The sequence below is a fragment of the Heptranchias perlo genome, chromosome 13 (assembly GCF_035084215.1).
Source record: "Heptranchias perlo isolate sHepPer1 chromosome 13, sHepPer1.hap1, whole genome shotgun sequence".
Classification (NCBI taxonomy): domain Eukaryota; kingdom Metazoa; phylum Chordata; class Chondrichthyes; order Hexanchiformes; family Hexanchidae; genus Heptranchias; species Heptranchias perlo.
In genome coordinates, this window is record NC_090337.1 from 20625473 (window position 1) to 20646773 (window position 21301).

The window sequence follows — 21301 nt, forward strand, 5'->3', positions numbered from 1 at the left end:
TTAACTGGCTTTATGTGAATATTTTTGTCACTGCACTCATGGAATTGCCTGGGTTCTGGAAATAAAATGAGGAGAAAGTTGGAGGGTTGATGGCATTTACTTAATATTTTTAAATTACACATGTACCACTGTAACGCATGACACAGAACATTGGTCTGATTGTGTATGGGTCACAGCAACTGGCTATACTCTGTAACTTTGAAAACGTTTTCAGCTTGTTGATGCACTTGTGATGGAAGTCCTTTTGTTGCTAGGCAGTAATCAGGAAGAGAACCTGCACTGTCCATATTAGAGTGATCAACTTCCATGGGAGGTGACATCCTTAACCAATAAGCGTTTAATAGAATGCAAACCCCAGACTTGCGGGAGTTAGTCAGATCCACCTGAGTGTACAAAATTCAGCTCCCTTATGCCTGGTCTTGCAAACCACATTTTGTGCACTTCAGTTTTTTTTAATGATTACAGTCTGCAATAATTTTTATTTCCTGTACAAGAAAATAAATCTTTTCGACAGGGTCAAAAGAGTAATATAGCCTAAAAATTATTATTGGTGATAATAGTCAACAAATGCTTAATTTGTTAGTGTACCATTCCTCTATCTGCTATTTTAACAGCAACATTAATTAATTTACTTTAATTGAGTTAATGCCTTCTATCTATTAACATATTGGACAGAGTAATGTCATCTGAATTTCAGGGTTCACCAATAGTACTTTCTAGCCTCTGTTTTAAGGTGTTACAACACAAAGGCCAAGATTTTCAGCTTCTGCACTCATTAACCTACAGTCTTCCTCCTATTAAAGTGAATGGATTGGATCTTGACTTTGTGCGACAGTGTAAAAAGGGTAATAGCGAATGGGCAGCCCGCTTTACATCTCTCCCAATTTTTTAAAGTCAATTTTGAAGTCAGCGGACTGCCAATTCGCTATCATACAAAGTCAAAAACTGCCCCAATGGGGGCAAAATCATAAGCTGATGAACAGAAAAGTGCAAAACCCTGTCTAAATTGTTTGAACTTGCACTGCATCAACAACAAAAAGAGGAAAAAGTAGGTTCATGTTTAGGCATGATCCTTCATCAGATCTCAGCTCTCAGATTTTGCTTGGATGATATTAATTTATTTTCATCCCTACTGAAGGCTACTTACAAATTGTTTATTTTAAAGTGGTTAAATCATTATGTCTTCTATCTCTTGCCTGCCTCTGGGCTGCTATACGATCCGAAACAGGAACCGATGTGACAGTGAGCTGGTTTTGTCTTGTGAATGTAGGATGCACTGCCAGTTAGGACTATATTGCAGGTGTGTATTATAAAAAGTTCTAGTTCGCAAAATAACATGATGCACCTGGGGTTAGATTCTCAATGAAAGGAATTAGACCCTGTAAAGTTGTATTGAAGTCTGCACAACATCTTTTGTTGTTATATTTAAAATATCTTTAAACCTTCCAGGTGAAATTATTTTTGGCTTGTAAGGTAGAATTATAATTGGCTCCAAAATGCCAGAAAAATGCACTGAATAAAGTGTCAAAAAACACATTTCTAATGGGGGAAGATAATTGCCTCCAGACACTGCGAGAAAATAAATCGCATGCCTTCAGCACTGATATCCCCACATCCCCCTTTCAGTAATTTCTAAATTCAGTAACTTCTAAATTCACCATCCAAGAATTGCACATTTGTGTATGGTAGTTTTTTTCCCCTGCCTTAAAAGTTAAAGAATCATAGAATGGTTACAGCGCAGAAGGAGGCCATTTGGCCCATCAAGCCTGTGCCGGCTCTTTGTAAGAGCAATCCAGTTCGTCCCATTCCCCCACTCTTTCCCTGTAGCCCTGCAAATTGTTTTCCTTCATGTATTTATCAAATTCCTTTTTGAAAGCAATGATTGAATCTGCTTCCATTACCCTTTCAGGCAGCACATTCCAGATCATAACTAGTCGCTGCGTAAAAAAGTCTTTCCTCATGTCACCTTTGGTTCTTTTGCCAATCATCTTAAATCTGTGTCCTCTGGTTCTCGACCCTTCCTCCAATGGGAACAGTTTCTCTTTATTTACTTTATCTAAACCCTTCATGATTTTGAACACTTTTATCAAATCTCCTCGCAACCTTCTCTGCTCTGAGGAGAACAACCCCAGCTTCTCCAGTCTATCCACATAACTGAAGTCCCTCATTCCTGGAACCATTCCAGTCAATTTTTTCTGCATCCTCTCTAAGGCCTTCACATCCTTCCAAAATTGGACACAATACTCCAGTTGTGGCTGAATCAGTGTTTTATAAAGGTTCAATGTAACTTTTTTCTTCTTGTACTATATAAAACCCAGGAACCCATATGCTTTCTCAACCTGTCCTGCCACCTTCAAAGATTTGTGCACATATACCTCTAGGTCTCTCTGTTCCTGCACCCCCTTTAGAATTGTACCATTTAGTTTATATTACCTCTCCTCATTCTTCCTGCCAAAATGTATCACTTCACACTTCTCTGCATTAAATTTCATCTGCCATGTGTCTGCCCATTCCACCAGCCTATCTATGTCCTGTTGAAGTCTATTAGTATCCTCCTCACTATTTACTACACTTCCAAGTTTTGTGACATTTATAAATTTTGAAATTGCGCCCTGTACATCCAAGTCAAAGTCATTTATATATATCAGAAAAGCAGTGGTCCTAGTACCTACCCCTGGGGAACACTACTGTATACCTTCCTCCTTGCAGCTCAAGTTATAATAAGCCTGTATTTGGCTGCAATTTAAATCTAATTCTTTGTTTTCACATGTCATAAGGCTTGTATTCAAAGCTCTTTATCGGTTGTCAGCTGTTTTCGGACTGTTTCAACCTTTCAGAAGCTATTGGTCAGCTTTTGCTAGTTTTTTAGGTTAGTATTTAGCTGTAAGGCAAACTCAAACATATGTTGCATAATTGCTATATTAAGTTTTTGATAGTTTGGTCTGTTGTGATCATCACCAGAGAGTCTGTAGTGTTTTTATTAACAATATATAAAAAGTTATCAGCCTCCTTCAGTGTAGCCTTCCAATGACTTCTCTAAAACCCTTCAGAGTTTTCTACTTATTCGGCAGTGTTTAATGTGAACGACTGAGGTTACAGAAACGTTCAAACGCAGGAAGGCTACCATCAGCAACAGTAGGAGGGGAAATAGAGGACGTGATTGTAGGTCCATGGGAACTAAGAGTGCAGGATGGGATACATTCAATTCAGCTTCCTTCTTTTCTGCTTAAAATAGCGTCTGGATCATTTTGCATTGTGATATTTTGTCAGTCTTTTTCGAATGTTAAAAAATAGTTGTTGACAAGTGATTCAGAGCACTCAATACCCATTGTTTTTCTTCTTTGATGTGCAAGGGATGAGTATGAATACAGCAACAATTCACTATTAACAAGTGCAGATCCCAAGATACCAACAGAGGCTCCAGGATTCTTTAAAAAAAACATCTGGTTCCATTCAAAAAATGTATTTTTTTGCATAATGAGAATTCAGAGCCAAGCATTGCTGTCATCGTTCCAATCAGCCACAATCTCACACATGCACAAAAAGGAAAAGACACTACCTTATACAAAACCTATAGGTTCATATCCTGACTCAATAGCATTAATTGAAACATTGGGCATACAACTAGATTTAGTGACCTCCAAGATGGTCCACCCAAACCAAACAAGCTTCATACAAGAGCACTGACTAAGTGACAATACCAGGAGGCTAATCAGTGTGATTCACCACTGCAATAGCACAGCCACATTATCCCTAGTACTTCTGGATACAGAGAAGGCATTTAACTGGGTGGAATTGGACTTGCTGCTCCACCATATTGGAGAGAATGACCTTTGAGAATACATACAAGGAACCGATTAAAATATTGCACTCAGGAGGGGGATGGCAGGAATTGGATGGTGCAATGGGTTAGACCTTTCACCTCAGAGACCTTGGTTCTAATACAGTCTAACCCAATGGGATTGAGGTCTTCTTTGCCTGTTGGCTGTAGGAGTCCTATCTGAAATAAATTTGACAATTAAATTCAGTTCCAGTGGGCATAGGGACAAAGTATAAAACTGGCCTTAAATTGGCACTTGTTGGCAGTAAACTTGTCATCTCACAGAGGTTGCAGGATGGCTAACTCATAATGTTGGGACAGAGTACTCTGCATCTGACTATTCTACACCTGGCCTAAGAGTGCTTGATGCTGACACTGAGGCCTGGATGTTGACATGGAGCCAGGATGAGAGCGGGGCGGACCCAAAACCCGGAAGTGAAATTGGCAGTCCAGAATCTGCGATCACGAATCTATTGAATGATAAAACTTTTCCTTACGGGATTCACGCCTGGCAGCCAGCCAGGTGGACAAGCAAGCTGCGCGTCGGGTGGAAAAGCAGCTGGGGCAAGATCAGAGTCCTCGGGTTTGGATGGGGGAGGTCAGCGAGAGATTGGGATCTTTGGGGTTGGATGGGGGGGGGGCAATCACGGGAGGGGGGGTGGAGGGAGTTGAGGGGAGGTGAGAAGTCGGCCATCAGGAGGTGAGATCTCAGCCATCAGGGAAGGTGAGAAGTTGGTCATCGGAGGGTGAAGGGGGGTCTCAGACATCAGCAGGGGGCAGGTGTCTTGGACTGCGGAGGGGATCTCAGCCTGCAGGGAGAGGTCTCGGACTTCGTGGAGGGGGTCTCGGACTTGGGGTTTCTCAGACCTTGGGGGGAGGGTGTGTCTCGGACCTCAGAATGGGGGGGAGGAGTGTCTCGGACCTCGAGAGGGAAGAGTGTCTCAGACCTCGAGAGGGAGGAGCGTCTCGGACTTCGGGGGCGGGGGAGTGTCTCGGACTTCGGGGAAGGGGGGAGTTGTCTTGGACTTCAGGGGGGTCGTCTCGGACCTTGGCGGCGGGGAGTGTCTTAGACTTCAGGGGGGGTGTCTCGGACTTCGGGGGTGGGGGTCATCTCGAACTTTGTGGCAGGGTGGTGTCTCGGAGATCTGGGGAGTGGAGGAGGTCGCGGACATCAAGAGTGGGGGGGAGGTGCCTCGAACATCAGGGGGGAGTCAGCCAATCGCGGGGGGACTGATCGTGGCAGGTAAGCTTGTTGGGCCTGGAGGAAACATTCTTGCTCCTCCTGGCCCACAAGCAGTGCAATAAAGGTACTTACCTCATGATCCAGCCACCATCACTGTTGGATTTGAAGTTAGGTAGCATTCAATTTTTAAAAAAGCTACTCAACGTCTCCTAATGATGTTAATTGCCTCAATGCCCCGTTAATGACCCACCCACCAGCACTAATTGGGGACACGACCTCGGCGAGTATATCCTCACCCGCCTCCAAACGTGGGCATGTTGGAGCCGGGTTGCAGTCGCAATCCAGAAGCTGTGATTTTCACCTCACATCCGCCCCCAGCCCACCCGTTCTTGGGGGTTAAAATTCCCCCCCGAGTGCCTGAAGTGGAAAGTGTTTCATCCGCCAGCTCTATCCTCTCACAAAATTCACACAAAAAGTAAATGAATTATTAAAAAAATCCCATATTCTCCTCCCAAATCCACGGTATTGGGGATGGGCTGTAAATACAATACCCACCCATCCTCCAAGTGGCAAAGATCATGGCATGAGAGACATACAAAGAGGATTACTGGAGTAAATCTGAGGCTTCCGAGTAGGTGAATACCCTCAGTAAGAAATATTCCATGTAGTGCATTTGTGTTTACGTTATAAGTTTGCTATTTTTCATATTGAATTTTCTCTTGTATATTTTTGTTTTACTCATCACCCTGATAGATACAAATTATGGGGCCGTATTGTATCCATCTAATTGAATTGTCTGTATCTCAGACATAGAATCATAGAAAGATTACAGCATGGAAGGAGGTCATTCGGCCCATCGAGTCCGTCTATCCAAGAGCAATCCAGCTAGTCCCACTCCCCCACCCTATCCCCGTAGCCCTGCACATCCACTGGATAATTTTTGGGGAGCGACTGCCCTAACTAAATCATTTAAATATTGTCACTACTCCATTTATGCAGGGGTGTTTGATGATAACATTGCTTCACAGTTGACATGTTTTCATTTTTTATACGCAGGTGAGGTTTGTCACAAATCATACACACAGTTTTCTAACCTATGCCGCCATAAAAGGATGCACGCTGACTGCAGAACGCAAATCAAATGCAAGGACTGCGGTCAAATGTTCAGCACAACCTCATCATTAAACAAGCATAGACGATTCTGTGAGGGGAAGAACCATTTCACCACGGGGGGATTATTTGGTCAAGGCATTACCCTTGCAAACGCTCCAGGTCTGGATAAGTCCAGTTTGATTAACATGAATCACAGCAATCCTGGCCTTGCTGACTATTTTGGTGCAAATAGGCACCCGGCTGGACTAACATTCCCAGCAGCTCCAGGCTTTCCATTTAGCTTTCCTGGTCTGTTTCCCTCAGGGCTTTACCACAGGCCACCATTGATACCTGCTAGCTCACCAGTAAAAGGGCTATCAGGCACTGAACATAACTCCAAACACCAAAGCCAATTGTTGACATCTTCCCAGATGCTACCTACCACACCAGACATTTTGAAAGCAGTAAATCGACAGTCACCCTCAGACGAAGTTCGGCCACTGGAGGTTCCGTCCGAGAAATCATCTGAAGAGAAGCCACGAGGTAAAACCAGTGACCAGTCGGAAAGCAGTGACCTTGATGATGTCAGCACGCCCAGTGGCAGCGACCTGGAGACAACCTCTGGATCTGACCTAGAAAGTGACGTTGAAAGTGACAAAGAGAAAAATAAAGAAAATGGCAAAACCGCAGGTGACAAAGTAAATAGCCCTCAGAAAGCAGTCCCTATAAACAACAACAAGAAAGATTTTTCCAACCACTCTCTTTTTTCCCCTCCACTGGATGAACAGATTGCTGTGACAGGAGCTGTTAATGATTCTATTAAGGCTATCGCTTCTATCGCTGAGAAGTACTTTGGTTCTACTGGACTTGTTGGCATGCAAGACAAAAAAGTAGGGCCACTGCCATACCCTTCCATGTTCCCCTTTCAATTTTTCCCTGCATTTTCTCAACCAATGTATCCATTCCCAGATAGAGACTTGAGCACTGTACCTTTAAAAATAGAGCCCCAATCACCAAGTGAGCTAAAGAAGCTAAGGAGTGGAAATCCCGAGTCGCCATTCGACCTCACCACCAAGCGCAAAGAGGAGAAACCAATGCCAGCTGTGACCTTAAAGCCACTGACTTCCCATTATGCCAGCGAAGAGCAGCCACTGGATCTAAGCATGAGCAGCAGAAGCCGAGCCAGTGCAAGCACTCAGGTAGAACCACGGAAAAACCACGTGTTTGGGGAGAGGAGGAGCTCCAGTGTTGAGCAAGCCAAAAGCTCAGACCATTCTCTGCAGCATGCCAAACCAACCCCTTTCTTCATGGATCCTATTTACAGGTAAGACAACAATGTTGCATTTGGTTTGACACTTTAACGAGAATTTACTTGAATATGTACATACTAATGAGGATTGCTATGCCACATCTCAAAGTAATATAAAGTCTTGATCCCTATGGAGATTCTTTTTCCTTTGTGGAATAATTCCATGGAGTCAACTTTCAGTTTGAATGCAAACAGTAATTTTGGCAGAAACACTCAAACCATGTTACCAGTAGCTCTGCTGTCTCTCAAAGCATCATGCTTAGCTTCTCATTGGCTGGAATATCCCATAAAACTGTAAATCCTGTTTCTGCCTAAGATAGCACACTGTTTTGTCCCGTTCAGCCACTAACGGCTGTGCCCAGCGATAGGAGGTAGTTGCACAAGATAAATTCCAAGTTATTAACATAATTTAAAGGAACAGTGCTCGTTAAACCACCCCCACACTGTTACATTTCATAGGAACAAGAGTAGGCCATTTAACCACTGGAGCCTGTTCTGCCATTCCTTTAGACCATGGCCGATCCGTATTTTAACCATCTACAAGGCACAAGTCAGGAGTGTGATGGAATACTCTCCACTTGCCTGGATGACTGCAGCTCCAACAATACTCAAGAAGCTGGACACCATCCAGGACAAAGCAGCCTGCTTGATTGGCACCCCATCCACCACCCTAAACATTCACTCCCTTCACCACCGGCGCACAGTGGCTGCAGAGTGCACCATCCGCAGGATGCACTGAAGCAACCCGCCAAGGCTTCTTCGATAGCACCTCCCAAACCCGCGACCTCTACCACCTGGAAGGACAAGGGCAGCAGGCACATGGGAACAACACCACCTGCACGTTCCCCTCCAAGTCACACACCATCCCGACTTGGAAATATATCGCCGTTCCTTCATCGTCGCTGGGTCAAAATCCTGGAACTCCCTTCCTAACAGTACTGTGGGAGAACCTTCACCACACGGACTGCAGTGGTTCAAGAAGGCGGCTCACCACCACCTTCTCAAGGGCAATTAGAGATGGGCAATAAATGCCGGCCTCACCAGCAACGCCCACATCCCATGAACGAATTTTTAAAAAATACCCTTGCCTAACAAAAATCTATCAATCTCAGTTTTGAAAATTTCAATTGACCCCCAGCCTCAACAGCTTTTGGGGGAGAGAGTTCCAGATTTCCACTATCCTTTGTGTGAATTTCTGATATCACCCCTGAACGGCCTACCTCTAATTTTAAGATTATGCCTCCTTGTTCTGGACTCCCCCACCAGAGGAAATACTTTCTCCCTATCTACCCTATCAAATCCTTTAATCATCTTAAACGCATCAGCTGGATCACCCCTTAATCTTCTATATTGAAGGGAATACAAGTCTAGTCAATGCAACCTGTCCTCACATTTTAACACTTTTAGCCCCAGTATCATTTTGGTGAATCTGCACTGCACCCTTTCCAAGACCATTATATCTTTCCTGAGGTGTGATGCCCAGAACTGAATGCAGTTCTCCAGATGAGATCATATGATATTATTACATCATATAATGGGCCAGAATTTATTGTAGCCAGCAAACGAATGGCGCTCGCTGTTAGTTAGACTTTCCCTTGCCCGTTTAATTTCCAAGAGCTTTTGCATGGCAAGTTGCTGTAAGTGAGAGATGATCTGGGACCTGTGTTAACAGGGCAAGCAACTGTGTATCTCCTTAACCAGTCAGGTTGAGGCATTGTTAATGAACAGCGCAGAGTCTGAACCAGGAAGTGTAAGCTACAATAGTGAATTCAATGTCAAATCAGGTACAGTAAGAGAAATAAAGAGTGGGAAAGAAAGATTGAATTAAGAGAGAGAAAAATGAGACTGAAAGAAAAAGTTTTTAAAAATTAATTTTTTATCATCTCCAACAATTAAAAGCTGAAGGAATGAGACTCCACGCTTGTAATAGTTCATTTTCAGTGCCAGAGAGGTTGTTTGGCTGTAATTAAGACTTATCACGCCAATAAAAAGGGTGCTTAGATTAAAATGGACAAGCCCTAACTTTGTGTGGCAAGTTTAGTTCGTATCTACCATGCAAGTACAGGAACTTCATGCCTTTCAATGGTGAACAAATGTAAGGAGTCTTACAACACCAGGTTATAGTCCAACAGTTTTATTTGGTGTTGGAAGACTCCTTACATTTGTCCACCCCAGTCCATCACCGGCATCTCCACATCATTTCAATGGTGAGTCAGACAGCAAGATGCCATTTTCGCGAAGCTAATGGCGGAGCGGCGCATCTCAGACAGAAACTTTCCGATTTTTGTGTTTAACCACGCATCTGCCCTCGCCTGAAGTCGCTGTGCGATTTGCGCATAAATAACGGTGAGCATCATTAGCATCACTGTTACTTTGATAATTAATTCTGGCCCAATATCATTACTTGGTTTAGTTAAGCTGTCCTATAATTTTGCCTTCCTCTCACCTACAGTACCTTCTTTGGGTTTGTTGGTTTATGACTAATTAGACTAGTTTTAGTTTTATTTTTAAATTCCCTTCCTATTTTAAAATTTTGCTTTATGTTCCTTTTTTACATTTTCATCCACTGATACCACTCCCTTACAGAGAGGGACAAGCAACCCATTTCCCAGCATCTACCGATGCAACTCTGTAGTAGCCATGATGTGGAGATGCCGGTTATGGACTGGGGTGGACAAATGTAAGGAATCTTACAACACCAGGTTATAGTCCAACAAATTTATTTTAAAATCACAAGCTTTCGGAGATTATCTCCTTCGTCAGATGAAGTAGTACTCTGTAGTAGCTAATAGGTTCACAACAAGGTAACACTCCAGTGAACTTTTCCATCTCTCTTCCTCCAATGTGGTAGGTTCTTCACTTGCTCTAGGTACCTCTCTCTATCAGATGATCTGTTGCAATCAGTCACTTCATTCTGTACCGAGTTACAGGCACAAAATAGCACCCTACCATGACCAAAAGTAATATTCATATAAGCTTTCTTGCATCAAACATTGGACTTATCTGTTACGAGCTGCTTTGGTTCAGGCAGTAAACTAATGCATTGTCCTCTGTATAGCTTTTTCAAAATGTTTTCACCAACTGAGATTAATTTTGTCAATTTTGTTAATAATTTTGTCAAAGTAGAGTGGAAAAAAGGAAACTTTCTGATCCAGTTGAAGCACTAAAGGAGAAGTACATGAAGCCTGCTCCAGGTTTCTTATTTCATCCACAGGTAAATTGATTTCCCTGTTCATTGGAGCCATTTTCAGAACTGTTAATACAGCATTATATTAGACTAATACTTTAGGATTACTATGCTTCAGTAACATAGTGCACTTTTGCAGGTAGTACATATAAGAGTGTTTAACATCAGTAGCATAGTTTATTATTGTATATTATATGAAGGCGTGTTAAACCCCAATAGCACAATGTATTCTATATACTATATAAAGGATTGTTAAACTCTAGTAGCATGTAGGAGTATTAAACCAAGTAGTACATTGTATTATTGTTTATTATATTTAGGTCTAGTGTGGTCCAGTTGCACGGCGTATTATTCTATTTTATATAAAGGGGTACAAACCCAGGTAGCACAGTGTATTATCGTTTATTATATATAGAAATTTTAAATCCCAGTAGCACAATGTATTGGTATGTTATTTGTAGCAGTATTAAACCTGGTGCACAGTGTATTATTGTTTATTATATGCAGAAGTATTATACCCACTAGAATAGTGTATCATTGTTTATTTTATGTAGGACTTAAATATCCAGTAGTGCAGTGTATTATTGTTTATTATATGTCGAAGTATTTTGCTTCTGTACCACAGTATATACTCACTAGCACAGTGTATCATTGTATATTTTATATAGGACTAATATATCCAGTATTTTGCTCCAGGAGCATAGTGTATGATTGTATATTATATGTAGGAGTATTAAACCCAGTAGCACAGTGTATTATTATTTATAGGAGTGTTAAACCCCAGTAGCACAACCTCTTCTTGTATATTATATGTAGGAATATTAAACACAGTGCACAGTGTATTATTATTATTTATTATATGTAGGGGTAATCATAGAATCATAGCATGGTTACAGTACAGAAGGAGGCCATTCGACACATTGAGCCCATGCTGGCTCTTTGTAAGAGCAATCCAGTTAGTCCCATTCCCCTGCTTTTCCTCTGTAGCCCTGCAAATTTTTTCCCTTCAAGTATTTATCCAATTCCTTTTTGAAAGCCAGGTCGAATCTGCTTCCACCACCTTTTCAGGCAGGGCATTCCAGATCAAAACTACCTGCCGCATAAAAAAGTTTTTCCTCATTTCACTTTTGGTTCTTTTGCCAATCACCTTAAATCTATGTCCTCTGGTTCTCGTCCCTTCCGCCAACGAGAACAGTTTCTCTTTATTTTCTTTATCTAAATCCTTCATGATTTTGAGCACGTCTATCAAAGCTCCTCTTAACCTTCTCTGCTCTAAGGAGAACAACCCCAGCATCTCCAGTCTATCCACGTAACTGAAGTCCTTCATTCCTGGAACCATTCTAGTAAATCTCTTCTGTACCCTCTCTAAGGCCTTCACATCCTTCCTAAAGTACGGTACCCAGAATTGGACACAATACTCCAGCTGTGGCTGAACCAGTGTTTTATAAAGGATCAACACAACTTCCTTGCTTTTGTACTCTGTACCTCTATTTATAAAGCCCAGGATCCCGTATGCTTTTTTAACTGCTCTCTCAACCTGTCTTGCCACCTTCAAAGATTTGTGCACATATACCCCCAGGTCTCCCTGTTCCTGCACCCCCTTTAGAAGTGTACCATTTAGTTTATATTACCTCTCCTTATTCTTCCTGACAAAATATATCACTTCGCACTTCACTGCTTCACTGTGTTAAATTTCATCTGCCATGTGTCCACCCATTCCACCAGCCTGTCTATGTCCTGTTGAAGTCTATCACTATCCCCCTCACTGTTTACTACATTTCCAAGTTTTGTATGATATGCAAATTTTGAAATTGTGCCCTGTACACCCAAGCCTAAGTCATTTATATATATCAAAAAAAAAAGCAATGGTCCTAGTACCGACCCCTGGGGAACACCACTGTACACCTTCCTCCAGTCTGAAAAACAACCGTTCACCTGTTTACTCTCTGTTTCCTGTCACTTAGCCAATTTTGTATCCATGCTGCCACTGCCCCTTTTATTCCATGGGCTTCAATTTTGCTGACAAGCCTATTATGTGGCACTTTATCAAATGCCTTTTGAAAGTCCATATACACATCAACCACATTGCCCTCATCAACCCTTTCTGTTACCTCATCAAAAAACTCAATCAAGTTAGTTAAAACGATTTGCCTTTAATAAATCCATGCTGACTTTCCTTTATTAACCCACACTTGCCAAGTGACTATTAATTTTATCCTGGATTATCCGAGGTTAAACTGACTGGCCCAGTAGCGCAGTGTATCATTTTATATTATATGTAGAAGTATTTTGCTCCACTAGCATAGTGTGTTATTGTATATAGAACTATTAAACCCCAGTAACACATTGTATCATTAACTCATGTTGGAGTGTTATATCCCGGCAACATTTATTTTAGGAAAATGTTTTCTATGTGAATAGCTGCATATTTAGTTTTCTAGTTCTAATAAAAAATTTTTTTAGCATTAACACCATTAACAGCCTCCTTCCTGTCAAGTGACAAATCTATATCACAAGATGTCATAATTATAAATATGGAGGGAAGTGGCAATAGGAGGTACCAATGGCAAAGCTATGAAACAGGTCAAAATGGAAACTATTATATTATTAGAAATAGAAGATGACTTGGAAAATGCTTTTGGTTGTAACACACTCGTGGTTCAGCTGAACTTGACGTTTCTGCTGGAAAATGGTACTAGTTTTGCCTCTCAAAGCCAAAATTTCAACCATCCTAAGGTTGGTTGAAGATGACAGTGATAGAATATGAAGCATTTTATCCTTTCACTTTGTTTTATCACAACCACATTTCAGGGTCAAGTCCGTGCCTGATACTACTCACATTAACCCAACTATGTACTTTGACCCCCCCCCCCCCCCCCTCATCCTCCAGGCATCAGTATCCCACTGATGCACCTAACACTTAGGCAACATTCACACTGGTCTCTCAATTAATCCATGTGTGGTTTTAGAGCTCCCTGGGAATGGGATGGGGGAAGTTCATGGTGTTCACATTGTTGTTAAAACTAATCGAGTAGTGGGGTAGATTTCCAGCCTGCAACCCAGCTTAAAAATTATGTTGCAGATCAGCCGCCAGTTATAGAAACTGCCTGATTTTAATTTTCATGGGAGGCAAATTGAAAATCTACCCCATACCAGTCTGGGTTCACACTGCTATCATGGTAACTTAACTGTATTGATGTTTATTTTCCCCAAGGACTGGCAATTGGTGTCTAGAATAATCTTTCAGCAAAATGTCATTTTTTTGTAGGGCAATTTCCAAAACTTTTCCTCGTATACTTTTGATGACACAATAGTTACCCCAGCCCCGGTCTCCAATTCAAATTCACATATTACACCTTTTACCCAGATGGGGACCACAATTTCACAATGCCCCTTTTCCTGTTATAGAATATAAAGGGAAATGCATCTCTTCTTCATCCATCTTACCTTATGGTTCAGTTTCTTCCTCAGCTTCCTCATTGGAATTGACATAACGGACACTGAAGTTTTTCCTTTACTTGGTATGACCTGGGGCATTGTTTCCTTCTCCCTGCCTCCAATCTAGCAGCACTTGCTGGCTGCCAGCAACACTTGGCTAAATGGCCCTATTCCATGCAGTTATGACATTTAACCTTTTTATTGAAATATCGGTCTGGGGATGAAGATTATTTTTACCACAGCTTCAATATGGTTGAGCAGCTCTTGTTCACTCTGGAACTGTTGGACCCTGTGGCCTGTAACTCACTAGCTTGCCTAGCAGAAGTCTCCATCCCAAGTGCTATTTCAAGTGCTCGAGCAGATATGAGTCGGTCTTCTACCAACAATTTCCTCTGTATTGACGTTTCTGACAAACCGCAAATAAAGTGGTCTCTTATTGCATCGTTGAAAAGCCCACCAAAGTCATATGTTTTGGGCAGTTTCTTCGGTTCTACCATAAAATGAGAAACATTTTCATTATCCCTTTGCCTCCGCTGGTTAAACTTGAATCGTCCCACAATAACGAGTGGTTATGGGCTCAGATGTTCTTTGACCACTTGGACCAATTCCTCATACGTTTTGTCTTTAGGCTAGGCAGGAGCATATGTATATGTTGCAGGTCTGCAGATAGTGAGAAAAATTACTCTCTTTTTGCCATCTATTGCAAGTTCATTTGCCTCAAAATAAAGATTAAGGGCTCAATTTTAAAATCAAATTGTGGCTGCGTTGGGGGCGGGGGGACTGCGAAAATGGCGAAAATCCCGAGCGGGTTCAGAAGCCGGCTCCAACCCGCCGACTTCTGAGTTCCCCACAGACGCACCTGTGTGCGCGCCTGTTTCACAAATCTGGAAGTCCCACCGGCAATTAAAGCCAGCGGGGTGATAGTTAAAGAACCAAATTTACCCCATTGAGGTACTTAAGGTACTTTATTTCTGACGTGGTAGATAGTTGAAATGATTTTACACTTACCCCGGGCGGCTTTCCCACGGCTTCCGATTCACATCTGGTGAAACCAAGCGTGAAGGGCCGGATCAGGCAAAAATAAACAAAGTAAATTAAATAAAAAACAATATAAACTGACCTTTCCACTCTGCTCCGATGTCCAATGTCCCCCTCTCTCCCTGATGTCTCCCTCTCCGATGTCCCTCTCAGCCCCCGATGTCTCCCTCTCCGATGTCCCTCTCAGCCCCCGATGTCTCCCTCTCCGATGTCCCTCTCCCCCACAACCCGATTTCCCTCTCCGATCTCCCCCTCTCCCCCACCGATGTCCCTCCCCGATCTTCCCCTCTCCCCCCGATCTTCCCCTCTTCCCCCCGATCTTCCCCTCTTCCCCCCGATCTTCCCCTCTTCCCCCCGATCTTCCCCTCTTCCCCCCGATCTTCCCCTCTCCCCTCCCAATCTTCCCCTCTCTCCCCCCCGATCTTCCCCTCTTCCCCCCCGATCTTCCCCTCTTCCCCCCCGATCTTCCCCTCTTCCCCCCGAACTTCCCCTCTCCCCTCCCAATCTTCCTCTCCCCACCGATCTTCCCCTCTCCCCCCCAATCTTCCTCTCCCCCCACCCCTGATCTTCAGCGCCCTCCACTCTCTGTTCCAGCGCCGAATGACATCTCACTCTCTCTCTTTCTCTTCCCCCGCCCCTCCCGCCTCGGTGTTGCAGCTCCTGTCAGCAGCCAGCCTGTCAATCAGGCTGCCAACCCGCCACCATTTCAAAATTGAGCCCTAAGTCTTTCTACATACTCACTCCAACTCAATCCCTTTCGATACTCTCCGATAATACTGACATAAATTTTTTTAAATTCAGTGAAAAGATAGACCCTCTACCTAAGTAACAAAAATGTTTAGAATATTGACATTCAATGGTATTACCATCACTTGAGTCCCCCATCATTATCAACATCCTAGGGGTCACCATTGGCCAGAAACTCAACTGGACTGGGCATATAAATGCTGTGGCTACTAGGCATATCAAAGGCTGGGTATTCTGCGGCAAGTGGCTCACCTCCTAACTCCCCAAATATTTAGAATGCTTGTATTAGTGTGGTAATAATTAACTGCTTTTTTATTTCTAGACCCGCTAGAATTTTTCATCAAAGACTAACAAAAATAATACAAGAGAGGCTTTGAATGTGATTGCTACAGTGATCTTGCTCCTGTCAGGGGGGGGGGGGGGCCATCTAGTATTCAGTTAACAATATGCAAGTACCATACGTATGATTTGGCACCAAGGAATCCTGTTAAAGTGAAATCAATGGGGATTAAGTGGAAAACTCTCCAGTGGCTGCAGTCATACCTGGCACAAAGGCAGATGGTTGTAGTTGTTGAAGGTCAATCTTCTCAGCCCTAGGACATCACTGCAGCATTTTAGGCCCAATTATCTTCAGCCGATTCATCAATGATGTTCATTCCTTTTGTAAGGTCAGAAGTGAGGTTGTTCTCTGATGTTTGCACAGTGTTCATCTTCATTCATAATTCCTCAAATATTGAAGCAGTTCATGCCTAAATGCAGCAAGACCTGGACAACATCTAGGCTTGGACTGATAAGTGACAAGTAACATGTGCACCACAAGTGCCAGGCAATGACCATCTCCAACAAGACAGAGCCTAACCACCTCCTTTTGACATTCAATGGTATTACCATCACTTGAGTCCCCCATCATCATCAACATCCTAGGGGTCACCATTGACCAGAAACTCAACTGGACTGGGCATATAAATGCCATGACTACTAAGCATATCAGAGGCTGGGTATTCTGCGGCAAGTGGCTCACCTCCTAACTCCCCAAACCTTCTCCACCACCAACAATGCACAGGTCAGGAGTGTGATGGAATACTCTTCACTTGCCTGGATGGGTGAAGCTGCAACAACACTCAAGAATGCCATCCAGTGCAAAGCAGCCTGCTTGATCCATTCTAGCCACTAGCCTAAACATCCACTCCCTCCACCACTGGCGCACCGTGGTTGCAGTGTGCTATCTACAGGATGCACTGCAGCACCTCCCAAACCCATGACCTCCACCGCCCAGAAGAACAAGAGCAGCAGGTGCATGGGAACACCATCGCCACCAAGTCACACCAACCTGACTTGGACATATATCACTGTACCTTAAATAAAAGCAGAAAATGCTGGAAATACTCAGCAAGTCAGGCAGCATCTGTGGAGAAAGAAACGGAGTTAACGTTTCGGGTCGAAGGTCCTTCGTCAGAACTGGAAGAAGTTGAAGATTAAATAGTTTTTAAGCAAATACAGAGCCAGGGAAAGGGGAGGGGAGGAAGAAACAAAAGGGAAGGTCTCTGATAGGGTGGAGGGCAGATGTGATTAAATGACAAAAGGGATGATGGTGTAAGGCAAGGAGGGTGGTAATAGGTCAAGGAAAGAAACAAAAGATGGGTCTAGAGGAGCTGTGAATGGCAACATCAGAATCATTACCAGCACCTGCTGTCCAAAAAACTGGGAGCAGTGGTTATGATCTGAATTTATTGAAATCACTGTTGAGTCCAGAAGGTTGTAAAGTGCCTAATCAAAAGGTGAGGTGCCATTCCTCGAGCTTCCGTTGAACTTCATTAGAACAGTGTAAGAAGCCGAGGACAGAGAGGCCAGAGTGGGAGTGGGACAGGGAATTAAAATGGCAAGCGACCGGCAGGTCAGGGTCACGCTTGCGGACTGAGCAGAGGTGTTCAGCAAAGCGATCATCCAATCTGCGTTTGGTCACCCCAGTTTAGAGGAGACCACATCGTGAGCAGTGAATACAGTATACTAAATTGAAACAAGTACAAGTAAATCACTGTTTCACCTGGAAGTTGTGTTTGGGGTCCTGGATGGTGGGAAGGGAGGAGGTGAAAGGGCAGGTGTTGCATCTCCAGCACTTGCACAGGAAGGTGCCGTGGGGAGGAGAGCGGGTGTTGGGAGTGATAGAAGAGTGGACCAGGGTGTCGCATTCCCACTCCCACTCTGACCTCTCTGTCCTCGGCCTCTTACACTGTTCCAGTGAAGCTCAATGAAAGCGCGAGGAGCAGCAGCTCATCTTTCGATTAGGCACTTTACAACCTTCTGGACTCAACATTAATTTCAATAACTTCAGGTCATAACCACTGCAACCATTTTTTCAGACAGCAGGTGCTGGTAATGATTCTGCTGTTGCCATTTACAGCTCCTCTAGACCATCTTTTGTTTCTTTCCTTGTCCCATTACCACCCTCCTTTCCTTGCACCATCATCCCTTTTGTCATTTAATCACTCCTGCCCTCCACCCCATTAGAGAGTTTCCCTTTTGTTCTTTCCTCCCCTCCCCTCCCACCCCTTTCCCTGGCTCTGTATTTGCTTAAAAACTATTTAATCTTCAACTTCTTCCAGGTCTTCGACCCAAAACAGTAACTTTGGGCTCGATTTTGGCGGCGGGTTTCCGGCGGGTTTCCAGCGGGGGGGCCCGGAAAATCCCGATATCCGGTCACGTGACCGGATCGCGACGAAATCCCGGCCACTTCCGGGTACCGCGCTGACGTGCGGGGCTGCGCGCGCAAGCCCCACTGGTGGGAATCCCGCAGGCAATTAAAGCCAGCGGGGTTCCACTTGAGTGTACTTACCTTGCTTGTTGTGGTTAGTTAATGAGCTGAATCAGCTGTCAAAAGAGGAAGTGTGGGATTTTAGGTTCAAGGCAGTGAGCTTCACACACTGGGGGAAACAGTCTCTCTCCAACCAGGCGTGTTGCAGCCAGCAGCCTGTGGCAGGTGCCAAGGTGCACTCCACGGGGGAGAGCCCTCACCCACGCAGGAGGCCACCGCGTCACATAGGGCAACCCCTGCCCCCCACCACCCCCCGCCAAGCCAGAGGACAGACCGACACGAAACCGCAGCCCCAGTCCGAGGAACCACCCATCTACCCTGCACAACCCCTCAGACCAACACCTGCCAGATGGGTGGTGTGTGGACACCCTCGGAGGACGAAGAGCATGACCAGCCTCGCAGTCCACGCCGTCCGCCGCAGAGACGTGGATCCCCCCAACACGGTGTTGTTGCACGCCCACCTGCACAGCAGGAGGGAGGGCTACCGCAGAGAGAGACGCATCGCAGAGGGCACTACCCTCGCCACAGGGTCCACAGACCGAGGCGCAGCTCCCCGGACCTCTCCGAGCAGCAGTGCACAGGGAGGCACAGATTCGCTCGACATGTAGTCGTGGAGATCTGCAGGCTCTTTCATGCCGAGCTGCTCCTGGCTGGCCCCAGCACCAACTGCTTACCTGTCGCTGTCAAAGTCACCACTGCCCTCCACACCTTCTCCTCCGCATCCTTCCAGGGTGCAGCCGGCTACACCGCCGATGTCTCTCAGTCGTCTGCGCGGATGAGCCCTGCAAATACACCTGCACCTACTCTGCAGTAACACGATGGGTGGCATCAGTGGTGGGTCCTCATAGTGATACCCAGGAGCGGGCATTATTGGACACAACGGACAGGATTCGCGGAGACATGGCAGTGGTGGTGTCAATATAATGTGTGCTGCTTGTTGCTCTGAAATTCAATATAGGTAACACCCATGACAAACCCTCAGACACCCTTGTGCATCCCCTTCATGCTCACGACACGTTTGCCTTACGCTGCCTACTGCACATATGTGATGCATGCCCTGTGGCTGCAGCACAGGTGGTGGCAGGTTGAGTGAGGCTGGCCGTGAGGGAGATGCACGAGAGGGTGAGTATGGGATGGAGCAATGAGATTGTATGAGGATTGGGTTGCGTGTTAGTGGCAGGATGAGTACTGGCGAGGTGAGTAGGTGGAGGTAAGATGAGGATGGGGTTTGAGTGGGTATGAAGGGTGATATTATAGAATAGTGTTGGCGGTGCCGAAGGAGATGTGGGGTGGGGGCAGTGTTGTGGCAGACGGAGTGTAGGGGAAAGACTTCGTGTTCTCACTGCGGCTGACCTACTACGGTCATTGCAGCGCCTCCTGCACTGTAAGCAGGTGGGCCATATGTTGGTGGCGCAGGTGACCCCCTCTGCCACCTCGAGCCAGGCCTTCTTGGTGGCAGAAGCAGGCCGCTTCCTCCCGCCCGCCGGGTGGAAGATCTGTGTCCTCCCCCTCCTCCTCACCCCATCTGATGATACCTGGGGTGAGGCATCATTAAACTGGGAGCAGCCTTCCCCCTGGGCTGCTCCATGCTGCAATTTGTTCCATTGGTTGCAGCATCTGTCAGTGGAGGACTGCCCCTTTAACGAGAGAGCCTCCAGCTGACAGATCGTACTGCGCATGCGCAGCCCGACCGACGCGCAGGCCAGCGCCGTGGACCCCGGAGGAGCAGGTAATTGATTCCTATTAGTGGGTTGCCTGCTACGATCGCGCGGGCAACCCACTAATTTCGCCCAGCGTGTTGACCACGCTCCCGGAGGACCACCCGCTGGGAACCCGCAGGCCTGCTAAATTCGAGCCCTTTGTTTCTTTCTCCACAGATACTGCCTGACTTGCTGAGCATTTCCAGCATTTTCTGTTTATTTCAGATTTCCAGCATCTGCAGGATTTTGCTTTTGATTTACTGCTGTTCCTTCATCATCGCTGGGTCAAAATCCTGGAACTCCCTACCTAACAGCATTATGGGAACACCTTCACCACACAAACTGCAGCGGTTCAAGAGAAAGGCCCACCGCCACCTTGTCAGGGCAACTAATGATGGGAAATAAATGCCGGCCTTGCCAGCACTGCCCACAGCCCGAGAATGAATATTAAAAAAATGTTTGGAACAGCAATCTGCTGTCCAGTAAGCCCGTGTTCAAATCTCAGACTGTGTTATTATCTAAATCCCATTCCCTTTGATGGGCACATTTTGGTCAATGTTCACCAGAGGAGGCATTTTGTAAGTGAAACATTAGCTGGACCAATCATCTCTCTTGTTAGCTAGTCACATAATGAGTATGAAAGCAATCCAAAGAACTCCCTTTTCAGACTTCTTCCAACAGTAGGAGAAGATTAGGTGATGGCAATGAAAGAAAGGGCTTAGAATGTATTTTAAAAAGTGTTTAAGGGTGAGAAATGACAAAATGAGAATCCATGACGCCCCTAGTTCCTGCATAAGACCACAGCACTATGATACTAGTTCCATTCCTCAGTTGTGAACCATTTTATGAGGGCAGCCTACTGTGTTACCACTTACTCAAAGTTCTTAACGAGAAACAAAGTATGCCATGGCAAATCCAATGGTCCAAATCAGAGCACAGAGTGTTCTGACGAGAGGAATAAGAAACAGATGAGAA

General features: G+C 44.8%; 1 protein-coding gene across 8 annotated transcripts in view; it reads left to right on the forward strand.

The window, feature by feature from the left end:
- The window catches only part of mecom (MDS1 and EVI1 complex locus), a 649231-nt gene that overhangs the window by 580435 nt on the left and 47495 nt on the right, over positions 1-21301 (forward strand). For 4 of the 8 annotated variants that reach the window (XM_067995110.1, XM_067995114.1, XM_067995112.1 and 1 more), the window contains 2 exons: positions 6060-7419; positions 10528-10618. In XM_067995110.1, coding sequence (XP_067851211.1) covers positions 6060-7419; positions 10528-10618 — 1451 coding nt within the window. The remainder of the gene's footprint in view (positions 1-6059; positions 7420-10527; positions 10619-21301) is intronic. The other 4 variants (XM_067995111.1, XM_067995115.1, XM_067995113.1 and 1 more) reach the window with 1 other exon arrangement.